At 42.2% G+C, this 15,210-nt stretch overlaps 1 protein-coding gene across 1 annotated transcript in view; it reads right to left on the minus strand.

The window, feature by feature from the left end:
* Positions 1-14,781, minus strand: part of LOC6574941 — a 46,110-nt gene extending 31,329 nt beyond the window's left edge. Inside the window, exons 1-8 of the mRNA XM_002000933.4 lie at positions 14,579-14,781; positions 13,470-13,727; positions 13,190-13,406; positions 12,753-12,882; positions 8,512-9,219; positions 7,442-8,080; positions 2,174-2,509; positions 1,199-2,118 (exon numbers count right to left, since the gene is read on the minus strand). Of these exons, the coding sequence (XP_002000969.1) occupies positions 1,199-2,118; positions 2,174-2,509; positions 7,442-8,080; positions 8,512-9,219; positions 12,753-12,882; positions 13,190-13,406; positions 13,470-13,727; positions 14,579-14,646 (3,276 nt within the window). The 5' untranslated portion in view covers positions 14,647-14,781. The remainder of the gene's footprint in view (positions 1-1,198; positions 2,119-2,173; positions 2,510-7,441; positions 8,081-8,511; positions 9,220-12,752; positions 12,883-13,189; positions 13,407-13,469; positions 13,728-14,578) is intronic.
* Positions 14,782-15,210: the final 429 nt, after the last annotated feature.

Genomic DNA, 15,210 nt, shown 5'->3' on the forward strand with positions numbered 1-15,210 from the left:
TGTGCATTTTTAACGAATCTTAACAAGCTCTTCCTAGCCAAAGGGCTATTGTTATCATAGTTGCCCTGCTCTAGGGAAGATCTCACTCTGCATACTATATATATTTATACACATCTATCTGTATGTCTGCGTGTGTGTGTTTGGCTAGTGCCATTGAGACGGATTTGCTGGCATTAGAATTTGGAGCGAGAGGCATATAATGTGATTTTCAGCTGGCACGTTCGCGCCGCTTTGCAACTCGTTGCATAACAACATTGCATAATCAAATTGCGCTTTTGGGCGCGCCGACTGCAATTTAAATTTTCGGCTGGCCACTAAATTATTGAATTCAATAAGAGCAGCGAACGTCCCCCCAGAATAGCACAAGTCAATCCTGTCCTGCACCGCCCTGCCCTGCCCTGGACTGCCCTGGACTGGCTACAGACCATAGTAGTATGTGTACCTAACAATTCTCAAGAGAGAAATCAATGTGCAAGTTATGCGCACATTCTCCATTTGCCTGCGTGTATGTCATGTATGTCTGTATATGTATGTGTGGTCGGGCTTTGGCAACGGATGCGCTGTTAGCCTTAGGGGCATTTGCACTTGCACATTGCTAAAGCGATAAGAATTTTCTTTCTTATTGCGAAATGAAAAACAGCCCGGCACAAAATGCCGCCGGCTTAGCTGCAACTGCAGCAGCTACTGCACCGTACTGCAGGGCACTGCAAAATATTCAAAAGCATACACCCACAGCCATTGATATGGACACGTGTCTGTGTCTTTTTATGTGTGCATGCATGCCTGCATGTGTTAAAATATGTTAGCTTGTTGGTTTAACGGTGAGAGAAAAAAAAAGCACGTGCAGCGAAAAGGTGGAGGTGCATATTTATAGAATGTGGCAAAGAGAGCGAGGCAGAGTGAGAGAGTGGGCGAAAAGCCAGCGCTAGGACAAACAACGCGGCGTATGCGTTATGCATAAGCTTGCCGGGGCAGCTGTAAGTTGCCTGGGCAGAGATACAAGCATATATGAATAGATAACTGCATGTGGAGCATCGTTTGCCACATTAAGTCACGCCAGATAAGCCACTCACCCCAACCAGCAGGAAAACCCACACACACACCCACACCCACACACATACAATCAACCAGGTATCAAAGAACGCGCCGGCAGCGATGCAACACCATTGTTGTCAACATGCCTGGAGTCCCCGCTTACCTTCAGCAAAATGGCCAGCAAATGCGCCAGGCCCAGTCCAGGCTGCAGCTGCAAGCAGCGCCCGGCGCCGCTCGCCTGCACAAAGCTGCCCACTATTTGCTGGACGCCGCCACGCAACATGGGATCAGAATGTTCATGGAAGAGCAGCACATCGGCCAGCGCTTGACCACCGGCGCTTGTTGTGGGCGTGGTCGTGGCTGTGGCTGTGCAGCTGGCGCGACTGCGCATGGATTTGGTGCGCTTGGGCGGCACCGGCGGCAGCGCCAAGGGCGGCGCATCCTCTGCCGCAACTGTGATGCGATACGAAGTGCCAATGATCTCTGATCTGGAGAGATGACTCTCGGGCGCATTCAGCTGCTGCGAATTCGACTGGCGCCTCTTCTCCAACTGCGACTGCAACAGCGTGGCATCAGCGCTGCGACTCAGGGTCGGCGACTGCTGCAGATACGCAGGGCAGGTGCTGGGGCCAAAATGGTCATCCTTGATTTCCAGCAGCAGCAGATTCTCCTCAATGTCCACGACTGGCTCCAGCAGTGATCCCGTCATTGATTGGCACGGCTCCGTGCTCCGCTGTGACTCGTTGCTGCTCTGCGGACTGGAAACCTGAGTGCTATTAGCGCTAATTTGGGCGAGCAGCTGTAGCTCCTGCTCGCTGATCTCCAGCGACAACTGGAGGACGCGTGGCGCCAGTCGCACACATTGCGCAATCACTGCCAGCGATAGACTCTTGATGGACACACGGCTTATTGTGTCCGGCTGCAGACCTGAGGCCTGGCCGCTTAGCAGGAAACGTGCAGCGAGCAGGCGGGCTGTGTAGTAAACCAAGGATTGCTCCAGAATGCTGCCAATTCTCACGCTGATTAGAGCATGACCCGATACCGTTTGCTTGAGCGGTGAGCTCTCCGCCAGAAAGGGATTAGCTGCCGGAATAAAGAATCTAATTAGTCTGCTGCACATGGACAGCAGATGGCTTACCGTTGGGTGTTCGACGTAGCTGCGGTTCCGCTTCAGAGTCTCCGTCAGCTGCCGCTGCCGCTGCTCCAGTATCTGGTGCATCCATCAGCAGCGCCGTGGATGCCGTATACGAGCCACTGCCCGAGCCTGTAGTCTCCTCCACCGGCGTGGGCGTCTCTGTTATTGAGGGCTGACGCTCCTGCGGCCCGGCCGCACTGCTGCTGGCTAACGAGCTCAACGAGAGCGTTAGCGAAGCCGTCGATGCAGCATCCGATTTATCAGTGGTTGGCGCCAGCTTGGCCGGCGTGGATTTGGGGCCGTTTGATTGACGAAAGAGCTTACTGACCGACTCCGACGCTGCAAGACAAAAAACCAACTCAGTTGAGCAGTCCAAACTTTTTCCAGATAACTTGCCCTGACACTAATGCCAGGCCCGACGTTGGCTCAGGCTAATTGTGGTTTGCCACACTGTCGCTTACCTCTACCCCAGCCCCAGCCCCAGCCCCAGCCCCAGCCTCATCCTCCGCCTTAGCCATAGCATCAGCATCAGCATCAGGTTCAACTTCAACTTGAGCTTCACTCGCTCGTACTCAGAACTTGTAGCCAATTACGAGGCACATTTGTCTGTCGCGGCCGTCTTGGCTATTGGGGCTTTTAAGAATGCAACAAAACGGAAAATGTTTGCAAACTTTCTAAACACGAGACGGCAATAAAAACGGAAACCTCCAACCGTCTAACTTGGTCAGTCTGAAAGCTGCAAAACTATACACTTTTGTCGATGCTAATACCCTTTACGTCTAATCTAATAAATGCTTAACTAATCCGTTCTTTTCTAATCTAATTCAGCAAGGTAAAATATGTCCTGTTGCTTATGGGATTATCTCTATTATAGTATTAGTATAGAAAATCTGAATATATAGAGCTCGTCTCACTGCGCATCAACTAGTCGTTCATGCCCAGTAAGAGCATACTTAGTATCTTTCATTCTCCCTCTCCTTCTCTTTGCTACACCCTCTCTATACATTCCTACACATAGCTGCAGCTATTGGAAATTAATTGAAAACTCAAATTTTATAGTATACATACGTTAAGTGAAAGAAAAGTGGGAGAGAATATATATTAAGAAAGTGAGAGAGAGTGAGAGGCAGAGAGAGAGATCGACCAAGTGCTGCCACCATTGACCGCAACCGCACTTAAGTTGGCTTAAAAAATTGTTTTTATTTAGCTGCTGTATCTGCTAGCTGGAATTCCTGTAGCCATTTTTATTGTTGTTGTATCGTCTAATGGATGTTACAACCGCATGCAAGCGCCGTTAAAATTAGAACAGCACATCCAAATAGGAAAAGAGAAAAACACAAAAGCAAACATCCGTTGAAGATGTAGCTGCAGCTAATATGTAGTTTATTATGAACAAGGATATGACTTGTGATTATAGAATTAAGCAAACGGATGTAGATATATGTATAATATAATAATAATATAAATAGGATAGAAAGAAGTATAAGTATATTAAAGAGCCGGTTAGAAGAGAGCAACAGTAAAAGATTATATAAATTTTCATTATCATTTCTTTTACTATCAGATTTCTCATTAATATCACTTAAAGCTTGATTCAGCTTTGAGCTCAAGAAAAGATCAAGCTATAAACTAAAGTGGATGCTAAACATTAAAAGTTACTGTCTGTATAAATTCAAAAAAGGAGGAGTTTATTTAGATGTCTAGCAATTTGAGCTTAGAGTTAGAAAAAAAAAAACAACAACAACAACAACAAAATCGAGGCTAAGCTGGAATGCGCAGTTAAACGAAAGCTAAATCAGAGAAATCATTGAAATTTTTACGTTCAATTAGTGGAATCGTAAACCTAACCAAATTCGAGCTACTTACAGCACTCTGTACGCTGAGTTGCCATCACTTTTTATGAGATGCCCCCAAGTAGAGGAATGCATGTATATGTAACTTAGTTGGATTGCTCGGTGCAGTTTATGCTTTAATAGTTTTACTTAAGCCGTAAGTTGCGTCAGTGCTGCATCTTCTTCACTCGCCAGAAAGTTGAGTGCCACAAATTGAAACCGTTATAAAACAGCGGCAGCCCTAGCAACTTTTTTTGCAGTTTTGTTATTTAAAATCACGTTAAAACTAAGAACAACAACAGCGAAATGGCAAATAAAACTAGCGGGCGTTCGTTCATATGAGTATGCATGCTCCAGCAAAAAACCAAAGGGGGGAAAACCCAGGCAGGATGAAGAAAAAATGCCAAAGGATAGCGAAAGCCGCGTAGGAAACGCGGCAGTCACGAACGGAAAACGCGCAAGAACAAGAAGTGGAGCTGTTTGCAGAAATGTGGGGGAAATGCGGGGGAAATGCGGGCTGCCACTTTATGGGTGACACATAACCAGCCAAAAGGCTCGCCTACTACCCACAACAGCATATGCAAACTAACTAAAAAAAAAACAACAACAGCAGCAACAACGCAACAACAACAAAATACATAAATTGTTTATGAAAACAGAGGGGAGAAACGCGAAACGAAATACAATGAAACTTGAATGCTCTTGTGTAAAAGACAAACAAAAATAATAATTATTATTATTTAGTATGAAAAAAAGAAGAAAATGTGCTAAAAATATTAATAAAATATTTCAAAATTTTAGCTTCGATAAAAAGTTAAGTAAAAGCTTTTCTGTTTCTCAACTCAGACTTCAAAGAGGAACTGAGACCAGAATCTTAAGCATAAATAATATTTTATATTTCATATAAACATATAATATATATATTATATAATATATTAAAAAAAAAAAAAAAACACTTTTTTGTAATTTAAAAGTTTTGCGCAAATTAAATTTGATATTCATATAAACCAACTTACTGTAAGAGCATACAAATTGCAGGATTTGGTGACGCTCTTTGGCTGCGGATGAAGATTGGCGGCTGCTGATACTCATATGTATACGTATATACACATATATATACATATATTTATATACATAAATATGTATATCTAGAAAAAGTCAACAACAATAACTAGCAGCAGGAGCGCTGGCTAAGGGTGGGCGGGTCGGCGGGCGAGCAGCGTAAAAAGGCTGATATCGCATAAGTGCACAACAAAAAGGCAACAGCAGTGAGCTTGACAACAATAACAACATCGGTTGCAAAAGCAGCTAAATGAACGTCAGATCCTATGGCCTAGCTGACTATCCTGGCTGGCTGCTTGGTTGGCTGGCTGGCTGGCAATGCTAAATAAACTAAAACACCCACAAATAAACAAACACACACACGCTCACTCACTCACTCACACACACACACACACACACACACACACACACACAGAAGATGTAAGCTTGCATACATGCAATTTGAGTAACCGCATTTTATCACGTAACCCATTTGTCTTAACCACTTTGTTGCCAACTTGCAGTGTGATGCTTTGGCCAAGTGGCAGCAGCATTCGCGCATCCAAAAGAAGCATGCGGGGCAGGAGGCGTTCGGATGCAGGGTGTTGCAGAAGGTTGAGCCTGGCCGTCGCATGGGATTGTTCGCGGTAAATGCGTTGCCATGTTTCAAGCTTAATCCGCAGCCCACACACGGACTAACAGACGGACAGACAGACCGGCAGACATACAGACTGACAGATAGAGAGACATTCAGTTCGTGAATGAGACGACGAATTTAAGCCCAACATTTACGTCAAGTAGTTGCTTAAGCTTTCCTTTTGCATTTCGTCTTTTTCTTCTTTTTTTTTTTTTTTTTTGTAGCCCAGATATTGCGCTGTCTCTTTTGCACGTCGTACATTATGTATGGCTGACTCTTTCGCATACCCACACAACTCATTCACTTAATTACTGCTTCCGGCTGCGTGAGCAGCATTTTCACTGCTTATTAACTCACACTCACACACACTCCCACACACACACACACACATAAGGCAGGGCATGATTGTTTGCAATTGCTCTCTTTTTATGCCATTCTCATGTTACAAATTTTTTTGGGGCTCATGGCAATATCTTTTGCTGCCTACCTTACGGCACACACACATATGCACACACGCACACGCACGCACTCTAGTAAATGTACATTAGCGGAAAGCAGAATGCATTTATTGAATGTTAGTAAGTTTGAACAACGTCGACGTTTTTCTCAATCAAAATGAATTCAATTTTCAAATGGCAAATATTGTTTGCTAATGCTATTGACTTTGCAGTTGATGCTCGGGTTGTTGTTGCTGCTGTTGTTGTTGTTGTTGTTGCTGCTGCTGCTCTTGTTGTTGTCATGTCAACAGACGAGACTCAAAAGCAACAAAAAGTGGAAAGCGACGCACAGCCACTGAAGCGACAAATGATGCATGCAACTTGTGCCTTGCCTTTGCTTTACTTTGCCGTGCCTCGCCTCGCCTCGCCCCGCCTTGCCTACTCATGGCCGCCCATCATAGCCACTCTAGCCCTCTCTGCCTAGTGTCCTGGTCTATGCAAGCCCTGCACTGCCATGATTCGTTCGAGCATTGCCTAATTTAATTTAGTTGTGCTCCCTGCTATTGTTGGTGTTGCTTGTGTGCTTGTTGTTGCTGTTGATTCCACAGAGACCATGCAGCATAGTGAACAACAACAATTACGCTTCATTAAATTGCAAGTGCAATTGGCAAAAGGCAGCATGCAAATTTCGTTGCCAACGTGTTGTCTGGCTCCCAGGGCCTCGGTATCTATCCCTCCCTCTCCCTATGTCTCTCTCTGCTACTCCATCTCTTTCTCTCCTATTCTCTTTGTGACCATTCTCTAGAACAATTATGCAAATAATTTGATTGCCATGCACAAATATTGTAAATAAATGTGGTGAAATGGAAAACAAAAAACGACAGACCGCGAAATCCAATAACATCAAATGAAAACTATTTTCCAAGCACCCGTCAGCTATAATTTCATGTACCCTAATGAAATATTTTCCTAGTAGAGCAAATCTATTAAATACCACGTTGAGATATTACGTAAAAATATCCTTGATTTGATAATTGTAATATATTCTATTAATCAACTTTATGTTCACAATTTTAATATATATATTAGACAAAAACTGCGTTGTTTAAAAAATCCTTTTTTATAGCCAGAACCCATTGAAAATTGGAAATTAAAGTATAATGGCTTATATATATTTTGTATGTTAATTTTCAGATTATAATATTTGATAAACTTGTCATGTCTATAAGAGTATATCAATATATTCAATATACCCTTCAAACAATTCATTGATTTAAGTGGTATCAGAGCACAATATAGTTATGGATTGGCCTGAGCGACTCACCTGCATTTGAATGGGACAGCAAATTGTTGAAGAATGTGCCAATTGTTGTTGCATCTGGCATTGACTCCGCTGACTCGTTCGTTCCTGTTGTTGCAGCAGTTGATATTGTTGTTGCTGTTGCTGTTGCTGTTGCATCTGTCTGTTGCTCTCTGATGCCAGCAATTGTTATTTCCGCATCGAAATCGATGCTGTTGAAGGATTCATTGTCGATGTCACTCAAATGCTGAGATCTGTCATCGCTGGCAAGTAAATTCTGCATCGATGACTGATGCTGCACGGCCTGAGGTTTAGCCATGGATGCAACATGCACATCTCCTGATGCTCCTGCTGCATCAGTAGCTGTGATATTTGGCATTTTCAATGCATCTGACACAGTTGGTTGTGTTTCATTTAGTTGTGACAGCGTTGTGAAGCCCTCGTAGTCATCGTCCGCAGCGGCACTTAGCAGCTCCATATCATCATCACCATCATCATCATCAGCAGCAGCAACAGCAGCAGCAGTACCAGCATTAGCATTAGCGTTAACATCATCATTATCTCCAGCTGGCTGTTGTTCGTCCTCGTCTGATGCGCTGCTCGCCACGCATTCGCTTATGCTTCGTGCTGCATTTCTAATGTGTTGTCGCGATGATTTCTTTGCTGTTGGGAAAGAGAGAAGCGAATGCGCATTGGGTTTAGAGCTTTAGCTTTACAATTCGTGTAGTAGCTCGTTGTTGCTGCTGTTGTTGCTGGCGGTGTATGCAAATTTCGTTTTGACCTCATTTTGCATGCACCGCCGCCTAAAAGCATGCACCAATAATTTTCATATGTGCATTGTGTGGGCGTGGCAGTATGTGTGTGTGTGTATGTGGGCGGCGACTGTGACAGTGGCATTGCTCAATTTTCTTGATTTCGGTGCGGTCTATCTGTTTGCTTGTCTAACTGTCTCTCTGTCTGTCAGTCGCTCCGTCCAGATGTCACTCTGTCAGCATGTGACAGTCGTACATGACTGCACACACACACACAACACACACATACATACACAGACAGCCAGACACACGCTCATCTAGACTCAGCTTTATTTACTTTACCTTCATCAGCAGCGGAACTCGCTTCAGCATCTTTCTCGGTGTCAGCATCATCAGCCATGGCATTAATTCCCACGACTTGCAGCGAGCTCATGCCAATCTGCAGTTGATGTTGCTGCTGTTGTTGTTGCTGTTGACACTTTTGCTGCTGCAGTTTGGCATTTGAATTCTTTGCCATTTGCATTTGCATTGGCATTGCCCCGCCAGGCAACTCCTCCCATTGGCTTGTGCCCACTTCGTAATTTCTCAATTGGAATATTTGATTTTTTAATGATTTCCTTCGCCGCAAATACTCATTGTGCTCCAGTTGTTGATTGCACAGCAGTTGGCGCAAACTTTGCGCCAGTCCACCGGCACCGGCACCGGCACCAGCTGGGCCCGCCGCCTGTACAACAGCTCCTGGAGCATCGTGCAGTGCCTGGAGTATGCCATTGATGACCTCGAGTGCGGCATTTATGATGGCGTGATTCGTTGTGTGCTGCGTGCTCAGCAGGTGCAAACAATAATCATAAATTTCAATAATTTGCCGGCAATCGGATGCGGCAGCGTGTTGTTGTTGTTGCCGCTGCTGCTGCGGTCCAGCAGCCGCCAAGGAGTCGCCATCGTCCGGGCAATCAGCAGCGTAGCCGCGTATCAGCTGCGGCAACAGCAGACGCAGGAAACCCAAGGCGCCCAGCACGCAACTCGTCTGTTGATCCATTAGCAGCATTTCTGTAAAGGAAAAGAAAAGGAGAGCAGGTGCTTAGTTCATTTGATCAGAATACTCTCTCTCTCTCTCTATAGACAACTTTTAGTTAATGTCTTTTGTTGGTGCGCACAACTTATGGCTGATGTTGCCACAAATTAAAAACGCAAGCTGAAACTTTGCAGCACACACACCGAGACACACACACACACGCACACGCACACATGAGCGCGCACAGAGCTTTAGCCAATTGCAGTTCATATTTCTTTGGCAACTTTTTCGCTCTCTTCACCTCACATGCTGCGCAACAAATTGCCACCAATTAAATTTATCTCATTGAAAAGTTTTCATCTTGTATTTATAGACTTTGTGCCGGCACACACACACACACACACACACACACACACACACATGCGCGCAAATAGGCTGCGCTGTGGGTTTGTTTGCTTCAGTTATTTCTCTCTTCCTCTTTTTATTACGTATACGCCACCAATCACAAAATGCCATGTTGCAACATTGTTACTCAATTAATTTGCCGTTTTCCTTTGGGCTTGCCGCAAAATTGAAAAACACTTTCCGCCATGCCGGAGCAACTTTTATATGACCCTCTCCAATTGACTTTCGGCTAGCAGCAGGAACTTGTTGCCTACGCTCCATGTGTATCAATTAATTGCGCCCATAAACCGCAAAAAAAAAAACTTTGCGAATGCGAAGACTCAGAGCTCAGCTGCTGGAGGCACGTTTAATGCACTCAATTAATGGCTGAGAAAACTCGTGGTGTTTAATCTTTTAAATTAATATGAAATGCGCCAATGCACGGCAAAGTTCTTGGTGTCACATTTTTATCAATTGACTTCTGAAATATCCTTGACTTGATTGAGTGGCACTTCTGAAAAGCTGCCTGCCTGCCTGCCTGCCTGCCTACTTGCCTACTTGCCTGCGTACCTCAACTCCCTGGCTACATGCCACTCATTCAAGAGCTGCCACATTTCCAACAGTGCGACAATTTCGACAATGGATGTCATGAATTATATAAAGCGCCACAGAGCAGAGCATAAATGAGGACTGTAAAGTGTTAAATGTGCTTTTCCTTGTCTGAAAGTATTTTTGTAGGACTCGGAATAAATGGAAATTAAGTAGAAACGTTTTTTAGATGAACCAACTAATTTATGTAGGCCTAATATATATATTAAAAAATAACAAAGGTGGCATTGGTTTTGGTAGTTTTATCGTAGAGATGTTCAACTTAAGGGATACTCTTTCAAGTAGGGAGACGGAGAGAGAGAAGGTCAAGTGTGATCCTCAATGCATCTATCTAAATAGCCATAAACAAAAAAATGAAGTCAGACAAATGTTGTAGTTCTGAAACTCCATTTGAATGTATGAGTAGTCAGAAAAGCAATTGTTGGTAATTGGGTAACTTGTTAACTTGGTCAACTTATTCACAGCGACTTATTCGGTCATTTTTGTTTTGCAAGGAGGCAGCGCGACAACTGCTGTCTGCATAAATTTGATGCTGCCCTTGTTTGCTGGCTGCTTATAAAGTTGATTATCCTTTTAAAGCTGCACAGGAATGAATATCTGATTCAATTTCGCATGAATTATTACAGGGAAGTGTCCAAGTGCATAAATTTCATTTTGCTTGCCTTACAGCCTCAAACAAACAGACAGACAAACAGCAGTCAGAAAAGCAGCAGCAGAGAAAGAGATAGTGAGAGATGGAGAGAGTGGGAGGGAGAGCAGGAGCAACAGCGTTAAGGACCTTACTCTTACTGAATGTTTGTTGGGGCATGCTAGAGCTCAAGACACAAGACTGTGGCCTGGGGAGTGTCGAGGGAGAGGCGCAGGACATCAGAGTGTTGCAAGTGCTTCACTGATGGCTGCCATAAAAAGAGGCGGCAGACTGTGCACTGAGTAGTTGTTGTTGATGTTCTCATTGTTGCTGTTGTTATTGTTGTTGTTACTGTTGTTGTTGTTGTTGTTGCTACTGTTGTCGCCAGCTATTGTGGTATGCACTTGCCGAGCAGTGGCTTGCAGTTGACATAGCCAGAGCTGCAGCTTTAGCCACAGAGGCCAGGATTTGAAGGAGTTGATTTGAAGGTAAACAACTAAAAAGCTGAAAAGCGCAATGTGGACGCAGCCAAAGAGATGGCATTGCATATTCAGTTGGCCTTAGACGCATAACTTGTGTCCCCCGACCGTAAGCACACAAATTTCAAATTTATGTTCTTCTTTCGGGTCACTGAAATGCATAAATAAATGCTAAACACAAACAAATTGTGTGGGTTTAATTGAATCTAGTTTTACAACAATTTCGGCAGAAATGCAAGCACCTGGAATTACAGCGTACAGTATCGTACACATATCTAAAATCTGTTGTCCATTTACCGTTTGCCAATAAAGTGTTCATGAAAATTCAATAAAAAATGATTTGTGTTGCAAAAATGCCAAACTGATTTTTGCCTCTTTCTTTTTTCTATTTGTTTTATTTTTATTTTTATTTTTTTTTTTTTTTTTAGGACTTTTTACAATGCATTTCATATGATTTTTGTTGTTAGTGCAGTTATTGCTGCAGTTGCCAGCCAGCAAATGACTAAATAAAAACTGCCTCGTTTCCGTTGTCTGAAATCGCAGCAAATTCGTAAAAATATCAATATATGTATATGCATTACATATAGTTGGGCAGGACTGTGGATACTTGGCTGGACAGCGCACACAAAAGGTAAGCAACGGCAATATAGAAATATAATTTATATCAACTGGCATTTTAGTTTTAGTAGTGGCAGTTGCGCACACACACACACACACACACACATACTCTCATACAGCAGACAGGCAAATAAACGCCATGGAAAATTCTATGACTGACTGTGATTGCATTTACAGTTAGTTTGTATAGTACTCAATGGCAGCACCCACACCTAAAGCCCTGGCCAACCCAAACCAAATCCAAAAGAAAGCATCGTACACAATGCACTGGGTTGAATATTTTGCAATGGTATTTTCAATGGATTTGTGGCTTTTTAGAATATTAAAAAATATTTCACACAAACACACACACACACACATATTCCACATGCATACACCTCCACCTCCATAAATGCATGCATGCATGGCTTTTGATGCTATTTTTGTATTATTATTTTTATTTTTTTTATTTATTTTTTTTTTTATATATATATAGCACTTGGCATTTGGTGCGTTAAAGCCCTTACACGCTTTTTAAACACAGTTTTCATTATTGATGAAACTAATGCAACTTTTTGCTGTTAGCATTTGCTAAACGCGTCAAATGGTAAGCAATAATAAAAACAGACACACAAAAAATATATAAATGAATATCACGGATTAGCTTAGAAAAAACACCTATCAAATGAAAATCAAAATAAAAAGCAATTCAAACAAATAAATGCCACAGCCGACGGCTGCATTAACAATTGATGCATTTGCTAGTTTAGTATTGTAATGATTTGGATATAGACGTGGTGTATATGTATATAAGTATATGTTTATATTGATGTGCACGTGCACATTTCATATCCGGCATTTGTTGGCTTACCAATCACTTTGCTTAGTCCATGCCTGGCCATGAGACTTCTATTGCGCGCATGCTCAATCAAACTGATGCAATTTTGTGCCGAGCAACGACGCTTCACTGCGCAATCCGAGCTGATGTTGCCAAGGAATGTCTGCAATCAAAGAAATTCAGAGAATGAGATGCGAATCAACAAATCAACATACAGCCAGTCACGTTTAAACCAATTGGACAGGCCTCCGGAAGCTTCGCAACTTAAACAATCAAGCTCCGAATAGCATTTAATTTAAGTTTTGCAGTAGAAATTACCATTCAGCTATGTATAGATATATATAGATATAAATCAAACCCTTATTAATACAAGCTACATTTACTGACAATATTATAATATAAGAGGCTTATAATTAACTGCCAAGTCTAGACTATAGTTCTATATCAATACAAATCTCTAGCTGTATTACCTCAAAGAGTTTGCACGTTTCGCTATCATTGAGGCCCTGCTGCACGTAGCGTCCAAAATTCTTGACAAAATCAGAGAGCGTCTCCTGCAGCAGCGTCTCCTTGCGCTGCGACATAACGGATATGCACTGCAGCAGGCGCACAGCGTACCATTTGATGTGTTTCTCCTTGATTTGCGGCGCATAGTACGAAAACAAATTTAGGCAAATGCGTAGCGATCTGAAAAACGTATAGCGACTTGATTAACCATGAAGGTTATGGTGTATATGTGAGCTCACTTACCGCTGATTGCCATTCCGCTTGATCTCACCATATAAATCCATCAGAATGCGGCTGACTCGCGTCTTTTCCAAAGCGCGAAAGATTTTGTTCAGATTCTCCTCGGCGCTCATGCGCACCACCGAGTCGAAGTCCTCGCAAAATAGCAACAACACATTGGTGGCCGTGCCACAGTGTGCGGCGTAATTGATGTGGCTGGCCAAAGCCTTTGACATAATGCATTCAGCAATTTGCTGAAAGCAGGCAATCTTTTGCTTTTGGCTGCAAGGATAGAAGAATATAGTTTAGTTAATCAAGCGGGTAATAAGTTTGCATCGTTGGCATAACGAAGTGGGATAAGGAAGACTTTTTCGAGAGAGGTGTCTACTTTGAGCATGAAGCATAAATTGACTTTTCATACTTCAAATGATGGGCAATATATATTTGCTCAATATGCACTTTGATTTTTTTTTTTTTTTTTTAATTTAATAATGAACTTTGACTGAATTTGATTTTATTTGTAATCATAAATAAGGTGCGTTTCGATGAATCTTTTATACTATGTATGTGTATTAATAAAGCTGGTATATAGTTATATATAAAATGACTCAACATGCGACTAATTAATTTTATTTGAGATAGATAAAAAAAATTAATAAAATAAATCAAATAAAATAAAAAAAATAAATAATAATAAATGAAATATTTTTTATATGAACCGCTTAACAGTTTTTTTTTTTTTTTTTTTTAAATTTATTTTCATATTTAATTTTATGTAAATATTTAGAATATCTAGCGTAATTGCTTGCATTGGCATTGTCATTCTAATCCCAATGTCAACCATCGTGTAACAATGTTCGCAGTGCCCACTGTATTCAACCTGGGTGTTTAGGCATTTGATGACGTCACACCGGATGTGCAATGAGCCGAGCAGCCCGTTGTTAGGCTACTGGAGCCGTCTGCACTCTGGGTGTTTGATCAATAAAGCCATGCAAAACACCAAATGCATAATTGCATTACAATTTTAAGCCTGCGTTGGCCTTTTGCGCAATAACAAACTGTTGCCGGTCTGTTGCAGCCCCAGCGCAGCGAAAAAGTCGGGGCAGGCAACACAAACACAAACAAACGCTCACCTGCATTCCGTGTTACGCAGCTGGTCCACATGGCTAATGAATTTCTCGTAAGCGCTGGACTTGTCCATTGTGTGGCGTTAATTGTGCTCTAATTAATTACGCATTCATCGCATTTTGTTTATTTGCTAGCGTGAAATTGATACTTATTTTCAATATTTTCTTTGTTTTGATGCTTCTTCTTGCCGCTGAGAGCACAGCGAACATATGTTCATTAGGTGCGCTGGGCAGCACTAAACCACGGTGCTGCCAACTCGCTGAAATAGAAAAAGTGCTGCATAACGACGGCCAAGACAATGAGCGCCAATTCAAATTTGAATTTCATATGAGCACTAACCATAATATGGTGAGTGGTATGTAAACTAGGTTCGACAAATACGGAAACTAACGATTTGGATTTTATTTACTTTATTGTTTGTTATTTATACATAGTTGCGTTCATAAAATTATAATTGCTTAAATAAGAAGTGTTTTATTTTGCTCGTTTGTTTCATGATTTGTTCGTTGAGAAATATTTATGTCGTATGCATAAAATTTCCACAGAAATATATATATATATATATATATATATATATTTAATTATAATATGTGGTGTAGTTAACATTTATGTATATAATTACGTTTTAACTTACAAA

Source organism: Drosophila mojavensis, unplaced genomic scaffold (assembly GCF_018153725.1).
Source record: "Drosophila mojavensis isolate 15081-1352.22 unplaced genomic scaffold, ASM1815372v1 contig_231, whole genome shotgun sequence".
Taxonomy (NCBI): domain Eukaryota; kingdom Metazoa; phylum Arthropoda; class Insecta; order Diptera; family Drosophilidae; genus Drosophila; species Drosophila mojavensis.